We start from the raw sequence: 15608 nt of genomic DNA, 5'->3' as shown, positions 1-15608 counted from the left end.
TCGCACATCAGGGGCATTTGGCTCCCAAGGATCCAGCTGCCCATTGCTGGGGTGAGGATCCAGCAGCAGCCGGTCAGTGACCCTCTGGCTCTGCCTGGTCTAAGCAAACCCCAAGGAGAGGAGGAGAAGCCTCAATCAGCCCCTCCTCCCTGCTGCAGCCCTGACTGCTGAGCTGATGGGCCACAGAGGAGAAGGAAGAGAAAGAAACTTCTTCAGCTGCTCTCTCTGCCTGGCTGAAGTTCCCTCCTCTCCCTTCCCCTCCCAGCCAGGATCCCCCTGCCATGGAGATGAGAAGGACACTTGGGCCAGGCCCCCCCTTCACTCTAAACACTTGTCCCCACCTCCCATCTTCCACCAGCCCCTGGGCTGGGCTCCCCACTTAACTGGAGCTGTTCCCTGCAGGGGGAGTGTCCCTGGGGGCTGGTAACTTCTCTCCTCCCCAAATCCTCCAGGGCACTGGGCTCCAGAGGATCAAACGTTAAGAGACCAGGCCAATGGGTTCTGGGGATTGAATGGTTGGGGCTGGTGGAGCTGGGTGCTGGGACTATTGAGTGTTTGGGGATCATGGGATAGAAGCAAGGGAGAGCACTGGGGTAGAGAGGTGCTGCCTCTCCTCGTCTCCCCCTTCTCCCTGCCCCCTCTGCATTCAGACAGCACCACTGAGAAAGGTTGATTCCTACAGGGCCCTTTGTGGGAGACCTGGAGATCCCACCTCTGCCTTCGAAGGTCTGTCTATGGTAGGAAATGTGGTCGGGATTAGTCAGCGCATCTCTGTGACTCTCCACCAGGTTTCCTATTGTAAACACTCCCTGAGCATCTTATGTGTAGGGCTAAGATTTGTCATGGATAAGTTTAGTAAAAGTCATGGACAAGTCACGTGCTCAATGATCAGGGGGCAACTCTCAGCCACCGCGGGCTGCGTGGGGACTCCAAGGCTCCGAGCCAAAACGGGGTGAAGTCACGGAGGTCTCTGGTAGTCACAGATTCCGTGACTTCCGTAACAAAATTGTAGCTTTACTTATGTGTTCTGACACCCTCCCAACTATTGGAGTGATTGTTAGTCCCTAAATTTCCCCTTTGGGGCCAGATTGTCTCATTCCCAAATAGTCTCAGATTACTCCAGGCCATGCTGAAAAGCATTTACTGTATGTACATTTTCTGCCTTATCGAGCAGAATTAACTAGATGCTAAATAAATGGGGAGCAGGGACAGTAAACCGTGGTGTTTTAGCTTCTGTGCTATTTGAGGGTGATGGGGTGAGTCCAAAGGATTCCCTCCTTCCCCCATCCCTCCACCCTTGACACAGCAGCCTCTGTCCCAGCAATGGACAGTTTTATCTTCTCCTCATTCTACCCCTCCACCACTCAAGGTGTCACTTACCACCATATCCCTGGCTCTCCATACTGAGGAATCACAGCTTTGATGTCTATGATCCTAAGTCAGACTCTGGAGGGCTGGAGAAGGAAGTGTCACAGATCTGGGAGTGGGTGGGGAAATCCCAATGAACCTCAAAGCAGAGTGAGCTGTAGCTCACGAAAGCTTATGCTCAAATAAATTTGTTAGTCTCTAAGGTGCCACAAGTACTCCTTTTCTTAAAGCAGAATTTGACATTTCAGATCTTACAGCTCTGTTTCCACCTACTGGTAGAGTTGCTTCCAAGCTTTTTCTGGGATTAGTCCAGATCTTAGTCCAGGGTGGGTTTTTTTTTGTCTTTCTTTCTCTTTTAGTATACTGCTGCTAAAACTTTTGCAACTAATACAGCCAAATAATGAGGAGAGAAGTGAAGCCGGTTTTGCCACTAAAGAAAAAATGGGTACATTTATTTTCTGGATTTTGAATCTTGAAGGATTCTCTGAGAACATGAAAGTATCTTATAGCCCACCCTAGATTGTGGGTTTTTCCCTCTTCATGAAGGCCGTTTGGTCACATGCATTGATATCAGTTGAGTTTGACAGGATGTAACTCAGATTTATCGAGGACTTCATGAGACAAATGATCATTTGCCAGAATAGTATTTTTTTTAGATTTTATTTTATTCTAATCTTTATCTAACCCTTTGTTATGAGGTTTTTTTGGTGGGGTTTGAACAATGACAGTAATCATTATCTCTCAGCACAAATACTGATGGTGCAAACTAGATCGACACTCCAAGAGGAAGAGATTGAAACGGAAATGAAGTTACTGCCTGATCCCTGCATGATGTGAGATACTGTTGGGAGGGGGGAGAAGGTCAGGGTGGGGGGAGGGGGAGAACAGAGCTGGGAAAATGCTGGGTTTGCTCCTCAGAGCCAGACAACTGGGGCTGAGAACTGTGAATTCGCTGCGTCAGAGCCAGAGAGCGACTAGACTTGGCCTGTGAGTGTCATGGGAACCTGCCCCGAACTCTAAAGGACCAAGAACAACACCCCAAACAAGGATAGGAGGAGGGGGCAGTGTTTCCATATTGCTGAGTTGTCGAGGTAAGAAGGGAGCCGGAGATGTCAACAGACCTGGGCAGCCTTGAAGCCAGGTCGACCCTCATTGCTGAGAGCAAAGTGAGATGAGGAACCTGACAGCCCAGCTGGCCTCCACCTCCCCCTCCCCGCAGTGTCCTGTGTTGTGATGACAGAGACTCTCTTTGACCCACTCACACAACACTGAGCCCTCTTGTGACTAATCCCTGCTCTCCATGTTCACCACTTGTGTAGGGTTCTGATATACTGTGTACAAAGTGTGCCTGGTGTGGGATCACTGGAAAACCCATGATCTGCTGAATATCGTGCCATTGAAATGCGTGTAACACCAGTGCACGTCGAATGGTGAGATTTCACTGTTTGCTGTTCATGCATCTGATGAAGTGAGCTGTAGCTCACGAAAGCTTATGCTCAAATAAATTTGTTAGTCTCTAAGGTGCCACAAGTCCTCCTTTTCTTTTTGCGAATACAGACCAACACGGCTGCTACTCTGAAATTTGTTACTAGAGTGACCATATTCCAGGTGCCCGAAAAGAGGACACTGGGGGGGATGGGGAGCTGTGGGTTAGAGGGGTTGTGGTGGGGGTATTCATATGGTGAGGACAGTGTCAGTCACTGTCACAGTGGTGGGGTGCTTGAACAAGCCCACAACACAGTGACAGCTATCAGTCAGTGCCTATCTGCAGGACGCCCTCCTCTAGGGCCGGGGCCTGGGTGGGTGGGATCTGTCAGCAATTAATCAGCTGCAGGTATGCGGGGAATGGACCAATCAGCTGTGGGTGCAGGAGAGGAACCCAGTTGGGTAGCTGACCGATCAGGGCTGTTTCTGAGCTACAGTGTGTCTGCTCTGCAAGACACTCGGACATTTGCTGTTATAGGAAAATCGCTCGGACAGAGAGAGCAGGCTAAATAAAGGGGCTCTGTCTGGTAAATCCCAGACATACGGTAACCCTATTTGTTACTGAAATATGTCATAGTTCTGGGGAACACCCACAGACTAGCTCCTCAGAGACGACAAAGGACTGGCCGTCGGTGTTAGAAAACTATTATCTGGCCATCCACCAAGAGGAAGAAAGGGGTAAACAAAGACATTTACAATTTATCTGTAGGACCATAGGTGCCGACTCCGTGGGTGCTCCGGGGCTGGATCACTCACGGGGAAAAATTGGTGGGTGCTCTGCACCCACCGGCAGCCAAGCTCCCCTCACCCTCCACCCCACTTCGTCTCCGCCTCCTCCCCTGAGCGCGCCATGTCCCCACTTCTCCTCCCAGCGCTTGCTGCTGCAAAACAGCTGTTTCATGGCCTAACAAGCTCCGGGAGGGAGGGGAGAGGAGGCAGGGCCAGGGTGGGGATTGGGGAAGGGGTTGGAATGGGGGAGGGGGTGGGGCAGGGGTGGAGTTGGGGCGGGGCCAGGGGCAGAGTGGGGTCAAGCACCCAACAATGCCGGCAGAAGTTGGCGCCTATGTGTAGGATGCTTTAGAGCTCACATATGCCATGGAGTTGCCTGACTCCCTGACTCAGCAAAGACCTTTCTAGTATAAAGGGTCAGAGTATGGGGGGGGGCGCGGAAAGGCCTCTGGCCATCTCCCCTCCCCCATCTCTACTGAGGGCAGCAAGAACCCTCAAAAGACAATAGGAACATCATTGAGCTGGGAGAGTGGTCCTAGCTGGAAGGCTTTCTAGTGAGTACGGACTGCTGAAAGCTTTTGGGTGAGATAAATCCTTTTACTTGCAAGGGTACGTCTACACTCCAAACCTAAATTGACCTATATTAGGTTGACTTACAGCCACCACAGTAATGACTGCTGTAGCCAATGTTCACACTATCCTGCTTGGGTCACTAGGGTGCGTCCTCACGAGGAGCGCTTACACTGACCTAAGAGGGGCAGTGTGGGGAGCCGAGAGCCTGGTCTCTTCACTCCAGCAGCAGCCCCCTCCCAGAAGCCTGGCTGCCGCACAAGCTCTGGGTGGGCTGTTCCCCCTAAAGAATGGAGGAAGCCACCCGGGGCTTCTCCCCCTCCCTGCATCATTCCCCTCCCAGTTTGACACCAGACCATTGATAACTACTCTGAGTGCAGTCTTTAGTTGTGCACCCACCTTACAGTAATTTAATATAGACCAACAAATGCCTCCCTGCTGTTCAGAACTGAGTCTAACCTAGCTGTCCTAGGGTTAGTTCCCCCGCCATCGGAAAGCAGAAGTTGTCCCCAACGCATTCCCAGCACTTAGTGCACCTTGAGTGCTGTTAGGGTGGCCGGTCAAAAAGGGGACCTGACACTTGTCTGGTCAGATCTACTGACTGGACACCCAAAGTCTAGTTACTGCGGGCGGGGAGGCACTGGGTCATCACCCTCATCAGCTCCTATTCAGCTGGGGCTGCCCCCTGCCTGCACTGGGCAGCTGCATCTCCCAGCCCTGCCTGACTCCACAGGCAAGTCCCTCCTAACTTGGGCAGGGAGGGAGGAAGAGGAATGGATGGGGGAGGAGCCTTGGGGGAAGAGGCAGGACCTTGGGGAGACTAGGCAGGGTAGGGGTGGGACCTTGGGGAGAAGAAGCAGGGCAGGAGAAGTTCTGGCACTCCTCCTGTAGTATCTGGTTTTAAAATATTACCTGGTTGGCAACCCAAGTCGCTAGCTGAGAGGCTGTGAAAAATATTAACCAACATAGATTCATAGATACTAAGGTCAGAAGGGACCATTCTGATCATCTAGTCCGACCTCCTGCACAGCGCAGGCCACAGAATCTCACCCACCCACTCCTACGAAAAACCTCACCTATGTCTGAGCTATTGAAGTCCTCAAATCATGGTTTAAAGACTTCAAGGAGCAGAGAAGCCTCCCTCAAGTCACCCATGCCCCATGCTACAGAGGAAGGCGAAAAACCTCCAGGGCCTCTCCAATCTGCCCTGGAGGAAAATTCCTTCCCGACCCCAAATATGGCGATCAGCTAAACCCTGAACATATGGGCAAGATTCACCAGCCAGATACTACAGAAAATTCTTTCCTGGGTAACTCAGATCCCAAATGTGAAAACTTGTTATGGTTCATAAGCCTATAAAACTGCAAAATACTCAACAGTTGGAAATCTTTTTACTAACACAGTAATTTAGAAAAGTCATTCAAGGTTATACTCCTGGTAATGAAATCAGAGCTTTACTTCAACCAAATGATTCACTCACCTGAGAATCTTTTATGCAAAAAATGCTAGGCTTTTGCTCCGGACCATGAAATAGATATAAATATAACTTTTAACAGCAGCAGAGTTACTAGCTAACAATAAATAAATTGCAATTATTTTGATGTGTATCTGAGTAAGGGGACTGTTGGCCCCTCACTGAAACTTAGTGGGGGGTGCTTTGGTTGACCCTCTCTCAAAAGAAAGAGGAGAGGCCAATGAGAAATAAATACCTTGAGATTAGTCCCCAGGGCCAATGGGGAGAGACTAACGCTCTTGGTCAGTCTCTTTAGCAGGACAGGCCGGGCAATGAAGGAGTCAGGAGCCCGTCCTCTGTGTGAGCTGGAGCTGCCTGCCAGAGAAGGGCAGAGCTAAGGGGAAAACAGCAGCCTGAGCTGTGCTGGGAGCAGAGCAGCACCAGTTAGAAGCAGAGAGGAGCAGCCCAGGGAGCTGAGCTGGAGGCAGAGGGAAGCTGGAGCAGTCCGGAACCAGGTGCCATGAGCAGATGAGAAGTGTGAGGGGGACCCCGGGCAGAGGGATCAGCACAGAGAGACGCCCCCAGCCAAAGGGCCTTGAAGGCCAGACTGGAAGGGGGATCGTAACCCCAACAGGAGGGGCCTGACACTGGGAACAAGGGGCCTGCCACTTAGAGCCTGAAGGCAAGTGTCCACTGTCAGAGCAAATGTTGGACCCACCGCACCCCTGCAGCAGAGCTAGGGCCTGAAGAGGAGGCCTGGGACATGTGAGGATCAGACTGTGAACTGCCCTGGCATTCCAGCGACACTGGTTGTGGTTCCCCCGTGCTCAGAGCCAGGTGACATGTTTTCCTTTCACTTTTCCCATTTTTTCCCTTAATTTTTTATTACTTGCTGTTTAATAAACTGCATTTGTTCCAAACTCTATGCAGTGCTGAGTGGCGACATCAGGGAAGTGTCCGGACTGAAGAGAGCATCCCGGACTGGGGATACAACACCCTAGCCCAGGGGTTCTCAAACTGAGGGTCGGGACTCCTCAGAGGGTCACGAGATTATTATATAGGGGGTCGCAAGCTGTCAGCCTCCACCCCAAACTGCGCTTTGCTTCCAGCATTTAAAATGGTGTTAAGTATCTAAAAAAGGGTTTTTAATGTCTAAGAGGGGTTGCACTCAGAGGCTTGCTGTGTGAAAGGGGTCACCAGTACAAAAGTCTGAGACCTCCTGCCCTAGCCTCTGTCCTGAGTGATGGCAACAAGATTGGGGATGGAGCCCCCTCAGGAACCCTGGGTCCAGCATCATCAGGTTTACAGGGACTAGAGTGGAAGGGGAGCCCTGGAGGTCAGACAGGCTCTGAGTGAAGGGAGTGGGAGCGAGGACTCAGATCCTTCTGCTATTTAATTCCACTGGGGGGGGTGTATAAGCCAGGAAAGTGCAGGGAGGCTGCAAGCGAGACTGAATGCTGACCGGAGAAGTTTCTATGCAGCATGCCCCCTTAATGCTGGGAAAAGCTGCCGGAGTCCAGGAGTGGTGGGGTTCACAGGGGGAAGGGGGACTTCAGGCTGGAGCGTTTATCGCTAGGACCCGGGAGCGGCTGGGGGGCGGCTCTGGGGGGCGGATCGCGGGGCTCAGGCCCGGCCGCAGCAAGTGACTCGCAGCCGCTGCGGCGACTCTGGCTCCCGGCGAGATCCCCGAGCCCCGGCGGCTGGTGCTGGGAGCCCGGAGCCCTGGCTGCAGCCGGGAGAGGGGAATCTCCAGCCGGGCCCTTCCCGCGGCTCCCCGGGAGCCTCCCCCAGGGCAGAGCCCCCAGCCCGGCCAGGGCCCCCTTCCCGGCCCGGCCCCTGTCCCGGGGGGCCCCGCTCGGAGGGAAGGTAAGAGAGACCCGCCCCCCCGTCACCCCCGGGCTGCAGAGGGAGGGTTTGGCCCCAGGCTGCTCCCCGCGGAGCTGGCTGCGATTCCCTGCCCCGGGCCCAGGAAAGCTGCCGCCAGCACCCGGGGGGCAGAGGGGGGTGAGAGCCGGGGCACAGGCCCTGCCAGGCGGTGCGGAGCGGGAAACCCAGGAATAAGGAGGGGCAGAGGGGATAAAAATTCCCCCAGATGGGCTGAGCCAGCTGCAGTGGTTGCAAAAAAAAAAAAAGAAGACGACGAGGAGGGAGTGGGACGTTTTCCTGCCCCCCTTCCCTAGGATTTTAGCTCCTATTTCCCAGGGCCGTGTCCTTAAAGGCCCAGTGCATCGCAGAGCCTGGGCAGGGCCGCTCTCCCCCCTGTATAAGATGTTACTGAGCTGCTAAAAGAGACTTGATCCAGTGAAATATTTACAACCCCCCCCCCCATCTCACTGTCACACTTGTTTCCAGTGTTTAAAAGAATCCGGGTCTCAGTTCCTATGTCTGCGTAAAGCTCCTAGCCCCTGTCCCTGTTCCCCTGAGTTTCACTCCACTTGGAATCCGGTCTGGGCAGTTTCACTCCTTTACATTACTTCCTTATAAAAATATTATTTTTATTACTATGAGCTCTTCATCTTCAACTTCATTAGCGTTGTGTGGAGGGATGTCATTGTCCTATGGAATACATCTTTTTAATGGGAAATATTAATAGTTGCGAGTAGCTTCAGGAATCACATCTCACGGTGGCATTGTAACAGTTCCTGTTTCTATTGCAATATTGTAATTTGAGAGCAGTGCTGACTGATTTCATAGGCGGGTCTCAAAACTCATCACATGAATGAAATGAGCTTAATATGTGTTTGTTACACCTGTCAGACTGTGCCTCACACCTTTGTGAGCATCGCAGTCACAGACACACCGACATGACCATCCCCATGTATGACAGGGGTAACAGACAATGCTGTAAAAAGAAGAGGAGTACTTGTGGCACCTTAGAGACTAACACATTTATGTGGGCATAAGCTTTCGTGGGCTAAACCCACTTCATCAGATGCATGCAGTGGAAAATACAGTTGGAAGATTGCATATTTTTATATATATATATATATATATATATATATATATATATATATATATATATATATACACACACACACACACACATATACATACACATACATACATACATAGAACATGAAAAAATGGGGGTTGCTATACTAGCTCTAACAAGAACAATCAATTAAGGTGGGCTATCAGCAGGAGGAAAAAAAAGTTTGTAGTGATAATCAGGATGGCCCCTTTCAAACAGTTGACAAGAAGGTGTGAGCAACAGTAGGAGGGAAAATTAGCATGGAGAAATAGTTTTTAAGTTCGTGTAATGACCCATCCACTCCCAGTCTTTATTGAAGCTTAATTTAATGGTGTCCAGTTTGAAAATTAATTCCAGTTCTGCAGTTTCTCATTGGAGTCTGTTTCTGAAGTTTTTTTGTTGAAGAGTTGCGACTTTTAGGTCTGAAATTGAGTTACCAGGAAGGCTGAAGTGTTCTCCGACTGTTTTTTGAATGTTATAATTCTTGACAAACAGAAAAGGAGTACTTGTGGCACCTTAGAGACTAAAATTTATTAGAGCATCTAGTCTCTAAGGTGCCACAAGTACTCCTTTTCTTTTTGCGAATACAGACTAACACGGCTGCTACTCTGAAACCTATAATTCTTGACATCTGATTTGTGTCCATTTATTCTTTTGCGTAGAGATTGTCTGGTTTGGCTAATGTACATGGCAGAGGGGCATTGCTGACACATGATGGCATATATCACATTGGTAGATGTGCAGGTGAACGAGCCTCTGATAGTGTGGCTGATGTGATTAGATCCTATGATGGTATCCCTTGAATAGATATGTGGACAGAGTTGGCAACAAGCTTTGTTGCAAGGATAGGTTCCTGGGTTTGTATTTTGGTATGTGGTTGCTGGTGAGTATTTGCTTCAGGTTGGGTGGCTGTCTGTAAGCAAGGACTAGCCTGTCTCCCAAGATCTGTGAGAGGGAGGGATCGTCCTTCAGGATAGGTTTGTGGACCCTTGATGATGCGCTGGAGAGGTTTAGGTGGGGGCCAAAGGTTGACGGCTAGTGGCGTTCTGTTACTTTCTTTGTTGGGCCTGTCCTGTAGTAGGTGACTTCTGGGTACTCTTCTGGCTCTGTCAATCTATTTCTTCACTTCAGTAGGTGGGTACTGTAGTTTTAAGAATGCTTGAGAGAGATCTTGTAGGGTTTGTCTCTGTCTGAGGGGTTGGAGCAAATGCGGTTGCATCTTAGAGTTTGGCTGTAGACAATGGATTGTGTGATGTGGTCTGGATGAAAGCTGGAGGCATGTAGGTAAGTATAGCAGTCAATAGGTTTTCAGTATAGGGTGGTGTTTATGTGACCATCGCTTTTTAGCACTGTAGTGTTCAGGAAGTGGATCTCTTGTGTGGACTGGTCCAGGCTGAGGTTGATGGTGGGATGGAAATTGTTGAAATCCTGGTGGAATTCCTCAAGGGCTTCTTTCCATGGGTCCAGATAATGAAGATGTCATCAATGTAGTGCAAGTAGAGTAGGGGCGTTAGGGGACGAGAGCTAAGGAAGGGGACGTTGTTCTAAGTCAGCCATTAAAAATGTTGGCATTCTGTGGGGCCATGCAGGTACCCATAGCAGTGTGATGACTTGAAGGTATATATTGTCCCCAATGTGAAATAGTTGTGGGTGAGGGACAAAGTCACAAAGTTACAGCCACCAGGTTTGCCCTGTTCCTGACGGTTTGTAGTCCATCTTTGTGTGGAATGTTGGTCTAGAGGCTTCTACATCCATAGTGGCCAGGATGGTGTTTTCTGGAAGATCACCGATGGATTGTAGTTTCCTCAGGAGTCAGTGGTGTCTCGAAGATAGCTGGGAGTGCTGGTAGCATAGGGCCTGAGGAGAGAGTCCACATAGCCAGACAATCTGCTGTCAGGTTGTCAATGCCTGAGATAATGGGGCATCCAGGAATTCCAGGTTATGGATCGTGGGTAGCAGATAGAATACCCCTGGTCAAGGTTTTAGGGGTGTCTGTGCAGACTTGTTCCTGTGCTTTTTCAGGGAGTTTCTTGGGCAAATGGTGTAGTTTCTTTTGGTAACCCTCCTGCTGATAATAGCCCACCTTAATGATAGTTCATTAGAGTTGGTATGGACAACCCCCATTTTTTCATGTTCTCTGTATTCATTCTGTATTTTCCACTGTATGCATCTGATGAAGTGGGGTTAGCCCATAAAAGCTATACCCAATAAATGCATTAGTCTCTAAGATGCCACAAGTACTCCTCGTTCTTTTTGCTGCTAAAGACTAACACAGCTACCACTTTGAAACCTGAGACAATGCTTTTCTACCTAAGTTATATTTCCCTGGCAGTGCCTAATTACAAGCAAATATCCACAGGCAACACCCACCCTTCCTTCGCGCACACACACTGCTCCAAGCTTACATTGCATTATTAAAAAAAAAAGAGAGAAACTCATGATCTTTGGGGCTCTGATTCCTGAATATTAAGGAGTTGCCCTGGGTCTTGCTCTGATTTCCCATGCAGGATTCAGTCTTAGCCACATGTGTCACTCCTGCCTTGGCACGGGGGGAGTGTGGATGGCCAATGGGATCAGCCTCTGCCTGCCTGTCCATGGGGGCTGCGGGGGAGTCCAGGGCAGCTCATTCTTCAAGTGTTGGCACCAGAGGACTCAGGCTATTGCTAAGGAGGAGGGGTTTACACTGCAATGGGGGGCAATTACCCAAAATGGCCCCTTTGATTCTGCCTCTTTTTCTAGTATTTGGCTCAAGAGATGCTGTTACTGGGAGGGTCGGAAGAGCCTGTGGGGAATCGGGGTGTGACATGAACTCCAGCTCCTTCTGTAACCTCCCCCATCGCCCCTACAGGCTGAGGAATAACGTCCACATTTCGCTCCAGGTCGGCCCACTCTTCCAGGAGACAGGGAAGGGAAATGGCGTTGATGAGCCAGACTCAGGTAGGGGATTTTCAGGGAGCTGCGGGAGGAGAGGAAGAGGCAGAGAGGAGACAGGGTGTGAGAAACCTGCTGATTTTCTGAGTAGGCCCATTGGCTGCTGTGAAATACGAAGGGAATCTGTTGGGATTCTTGTCCCTGTCCCCGGCTCAAAGCTCTGCTTCTCCCGTCTCAGCCTATGGCTGGCAGGCATGTGGGAAATGAGAAGACCCTGCCCTGCTCCGTGTGCTGGGGGAACAAGGAGCTCTCACCTTCTCCCCACCCTCTGAAGCCACCTGGCTGCTCTGACGGGTAGGGGTCTGATTTTGCTACTCTGCCCTCCCAGAGCTTTGAGGTTTTTTTCCTTTCCCATGACTAGTGGGATTGTATCTGGGGCAGCAGGTGCTGAGTGGGGGACTCTTGTTGTTTCAGATGTCGGTGACCTTTGAGGAGGTGGCTGTGTATTTCAGCCAGGGGCAGGGGACTCTGCTGAACCCCGCTCAGAGAGCCCTCTACAGGGACGTCATGCAGGAGAATTACGAGACAGTGACCTCGCTGGGTAAGGCATTCCTGTCCCCTCAGTTATTAGAAGCCGTGGCTCTGAGTGTTGGACTCCGGTAAGGTTCTTCCCTGGTCAGTTAGATCAGAGGCGAACGGGTTCCATAATGCACAGCTGCCATGAGAGAGACTTGCATTTCAGTGCCCTCTCCAATGGGATACAGGTGTCAAAAGCTAATGGACATGCTAGCTCATCCCCATCCCTCCAGGTTTGAAAGGGACAGAATTCATTCATTGACCTGTCTGTATTGATTCCCGGTCACACACAATCCCTCTTGACATCCCTTCTTGGAAATAGCTCCAGCCATGGGGAGGGCTCTGGGCTCTGCAGGTTAAGAAATAGGCAGAGGTTTAACGCCAGAGCTGGGTGTGCGTCAGCAAGTCCCCCAGAGAGCATAGATCTGGGAACGCCTAGTGAGGGTGTAAAAATTCCCATCACCTTCCCAGACGCCTGCCTTCCCCAAGGCGGCTCAGTGACCATGTTCCTGTCCTCTTAGGTTCCATATTCCCACCCGCACAGCACAGGGACAGGTTAAATTCACATAGCACCCTCTGTGACAGACACTCCCCCAATGCTCCATGCACCCTGTGTGAAGGGTTCAGTCACAGAGACCCTCTTAGAACTGTTAGTTCCAGCAGACATCTTGGGTGATAAGCAGGGGTCTCCTCACCACAACCAAGAGCTTCCTTATAGAGATTTGGAGTCCTTTGTTCCAGCTTGACTCCCTTCCAGTTCTTTTTGGAAAAGTCCACGGTTTAAAATGGATTCCAGGATCAGGTGACATGGTCACCGTGACAGGTTGGGACTCACCCCTCAGCGCCTCCTGCTGTTCATCTGGGAATTAGCTCAGTTCATGCGGAGCGCCCTCTGCTGGTGGTGTCCTGTCCATCTCTCTCCCTAGATTGGTGTTTCGACCCACTTTGCTCCCAGCTTGCCGGGTCCTCTTCAGGACACTGCCCCCGGCAGTGCCCACTGCTCCAGTCTCACCCCCTTTGGGGGTTTGATGTATCAGCAGTCCTTCTCTTCGCCCCAGCCAGAATGGCCAACCACACTCTAAAGTCTAACCCTTTTGGCAGGGGTCTGGTGCAGTCCATGATAGCCACTCCAAACGGCCAGGTGGAAGTGCAAGGCGGGGGACCCAGGCCCACCCTCTACTCTGGGTCCCAACCCAGGGACCCTTTGGCAGCATCCATCCTGCTTGCCCTCCTTCTCTCCTGGGCTGTTTCCCCTTTGGCCCTTTGCACTAGCTAGGCCCTTTTTCTCAGGGCCCTTCTGCTCCCCCGCCTGCCCACTGCTGCTCGTTCGTCTCGTCTCGTCTCAAAGGAGACTGGAGAGACTGCCTGCTCCCTTCCTGAGCAGCCTTAAAAAGGCCTAGCCTAGCCCTGATTGGCTGGCTGTAATACTGGCCCTGATTGGCTCTCTAACAGGCCCTCCCTGATTGGCTGCCGCCTTGCGCAGCAGCTCTGGCCTGTTGTAGCCCAATCTGGCATGGGCGTGGGGCACAGCCCACCACAGTCACATGCCTCTGTAAGACATAGTCTCCATTTTTCATGGGCTGATCCTCACCTACACAGGAAGGTAAACAAAACCCTTCGCAGCCATTGTTCTGGATAAATGGAGCAATCAAGATCCTAAAGTATCATTAATGACCCTCACTCAGCATAATCATAATAGGACCTTAGATTTGTATTTCATACTCCTAACTTTAAATTTAAGAGTGATACATACATACAAATAGGAAAACTATACTCGGTAGATTACAACTTTTCCAATGATACCTTACATGGGACCTTTTGCATAAAGCATGTTCCAGTTATCTCATATTCATATTGATAAGCATATTTTCGTAAAGCATATGGAGCACTCCGTAACACCCTGATCTGGTCTGATTTAACCCTTGCGCAGGATTTCCCATTCCCAAACCTGAGCTGATTTCCCAGCTGGAACGAGGGGAAGATCCGTGGGTGCCCGAACTCCAGGGCTGCAAGGAAAGAGAGATCCCAAGAGGCGCCCACACAGGTGAGGACTCACACAGAAATCATCCAGGGAATGAAGGAAAAAGTTGAGAATCCCAAAAATATGGTGTAAATAAGGGTCCTCAGTTCTTCCTCCTCTCACCCAGGGCAGGGTTGTAGTCAGCAGATATTGCTCATGCCATTCCATCTAGCCTCTTAGCTGCAGGAGTTTCCTTCCCTGTGAGTGTTTGGGTGAGAAGTGGAGGCAGAATCCAATTGTTCAGTCTTTGTGTTGGGTTTTTCCTTCCTGCTATTCCTCTTTCTCCCCAGCACAATGACTCCTGTCTGGATTGTGTCTCTCTCTCAGCAGGTGATGAGAAAGTGAGTGAGAATGAAGAGGAGAATCATGATACAGAAGTTCCTGGTAAAGTGGAACCAAAGGAGACCTTTATGGGAAGTGCTGCATGGAATTTTTCCCAGTGCTTGGAACAGGCAGATGCCTGGGGAAATTGTCACAGGTCAGAGAGGCTGCTGGAAAACCACCCAGGGAAGAAAGTGGATTTATCTATTAACTGTGGAAGAGGTAACGAGGATCCCAGAGTGCAGCAGACAAATCCCAAGGAAGAGACACCCTGGGACTGCCTGCAGTGTGGGAAAAGATTCATTCTGAGCTCACAGCATGTAACACATCAGACAATCCATACTGCAGAGAAACCGTCTCAATGCTTGGACCGTGGGGAAAGCTTCAATAACCCCTTAGACCTTAATAACCATGGGAGACGCCACACAGAAGAGAAACCCTCTCAATGCCTCGAGTGCAGGAAATGTTTTTTTTGGAAGTCAGAACTAATTACACATCACACAAGCCAAACAGGAGATAGAACTCATAAGTGTGTGGATTGTGGGAAAAGTTTTAGACGGCGGTCAGCCCTTTTTAAACACCAGGCATTGCACACAGGAGAGAGACCCCATAAGTGTTTAGTCTGTGGGAAAAGTTTCATATGGAGGTCAGACCTTATTAGACACCAGGCATTGCACACAGGAGAGAGACCCCATAAGTGTTTAGTCTGTGGGAAAAGTTTCATACGGAAGTCAGACCTTGGTAAACATCAGAGAATCCACACAGGAGAGAGACCTCACAAATGCATGTACTGTGGGAAAAGTTTCATACAGAAATCAGACCTTGATAAACATCAGAGAATCCACACAGGTGAGAGACCTCACAAGTGTATTGACTGTGGAAAAAGTTTCATACAGAGGTCAGCCCTTGTTAAACATCAGAGAATTCACATGGGAGGGAGACCCCATAAGTGCTTGGATTGTGGGAAAACATTCAGAATCACATCAGCCCTTGTTTTACATCAGAAAATCCACACAGGAGAAAGCCCCCATAAGTGCTTAGACTGTGGAAAAAGTTTTATATGGAGGTCAGACCTTGTTAAACATCAGAGAATTCACACAGGAGAGAGACCTCACAAGTGCATGGACTGTGGAAAAAGTTTCACACAGAGGTCAGACCTTGCTAAACATCAGAGAATCCACACAGGAGAGAGACCTCACAAGTGCATGGACTGTGGAAAAAGTTTCACACAGAGGTCAGGCCTT

The 15608-nt window shown here is 50.2% G+C and overlaps 4 protein-coding genes across 11 annotated transcripts in view; 2 read left to right on the top strand and 2 right to left on the bottom strand.

The window, feature by feature from the left end:
* The window catches only part of LOC119842642 (zinc finger protein 239-like), a 1225455-nt gene that overhangs the window by 314304 nt on the left and 895543 nt on the right, over nt 1-15608 (bottom strand). The window lies entirely within an intron of this gene.
* LOC119843367 (zinc finger protein 664-like) overlaps nt 1-15608 on the bottom strand; it is a 1158238-nt gene that overhangs the window by 395953 nt on the left and 746677 nt on the right. The gene's annotated exons all lie outside the window — the stretch shown is intronic.
* Nucleotides 1-15608, top strand: part of LOC119843295 (zinc finger protein 585A-like) — a 63500-nt gene that overhangs the window by 43986 nt on the left and 3906 nt on the right. For 3 of the 5 annotated variants that reach the window (XM_043496671.1, XM_043496672.1, XM_043496673.1), the window contains 2 exons: nt 12335-12341; nt 15347-15430. The exons of 1 other annotated variant lie outside the window; for it this stretch is intronic. In XM_043496671.1, the coding sequence (XP_043352606.1) occupies nt 12335-12341; nt 15347-15430 (91 nt within the window). Of the gene's footprint in view, nt 1-12334; nt 12342-14836; nt 14843-15346; nt 15431-15608 lie in introns of all 5 variants that reach the window. One more of the 5 variants, XM_043496674.1, reaches the window with a different exon arrangement.
* The window catches only part of LOC119842634 (zinc finger protein 879-like), a 224907-nt gene continuing 216743 nt past the window's right edge, over nt 7445-15608 (top strand). Inside the window, exon 1 of the mRNA XM_043496730.1 lies at nt 7445-7471. The gene's annotated coding sequence lies outside the window, so the exon portion shown is untranslated. The remainder of the gene's footprint in view (nt 7472-15608) is intronic.

This window comes from Dermochelys coriacea, chromosome 14 (assembly GCF_009764565.3).
Source record: "Dermochelys coriacea isolate rDerCor1 chromosome 14, rDerCor1.pri.v4, whole genome shotgun sequence".
Lineage (NCBI taxonomy): Eukaryota > Metazoa > Chordata > Testudines > Dermochelyidae > Dermochelys > Dermochelys coriacea.
Note: the sequence above shows the minus strand (reverse complement) of the source record. Positions and strands in the feature narration are given on the sequence as shown.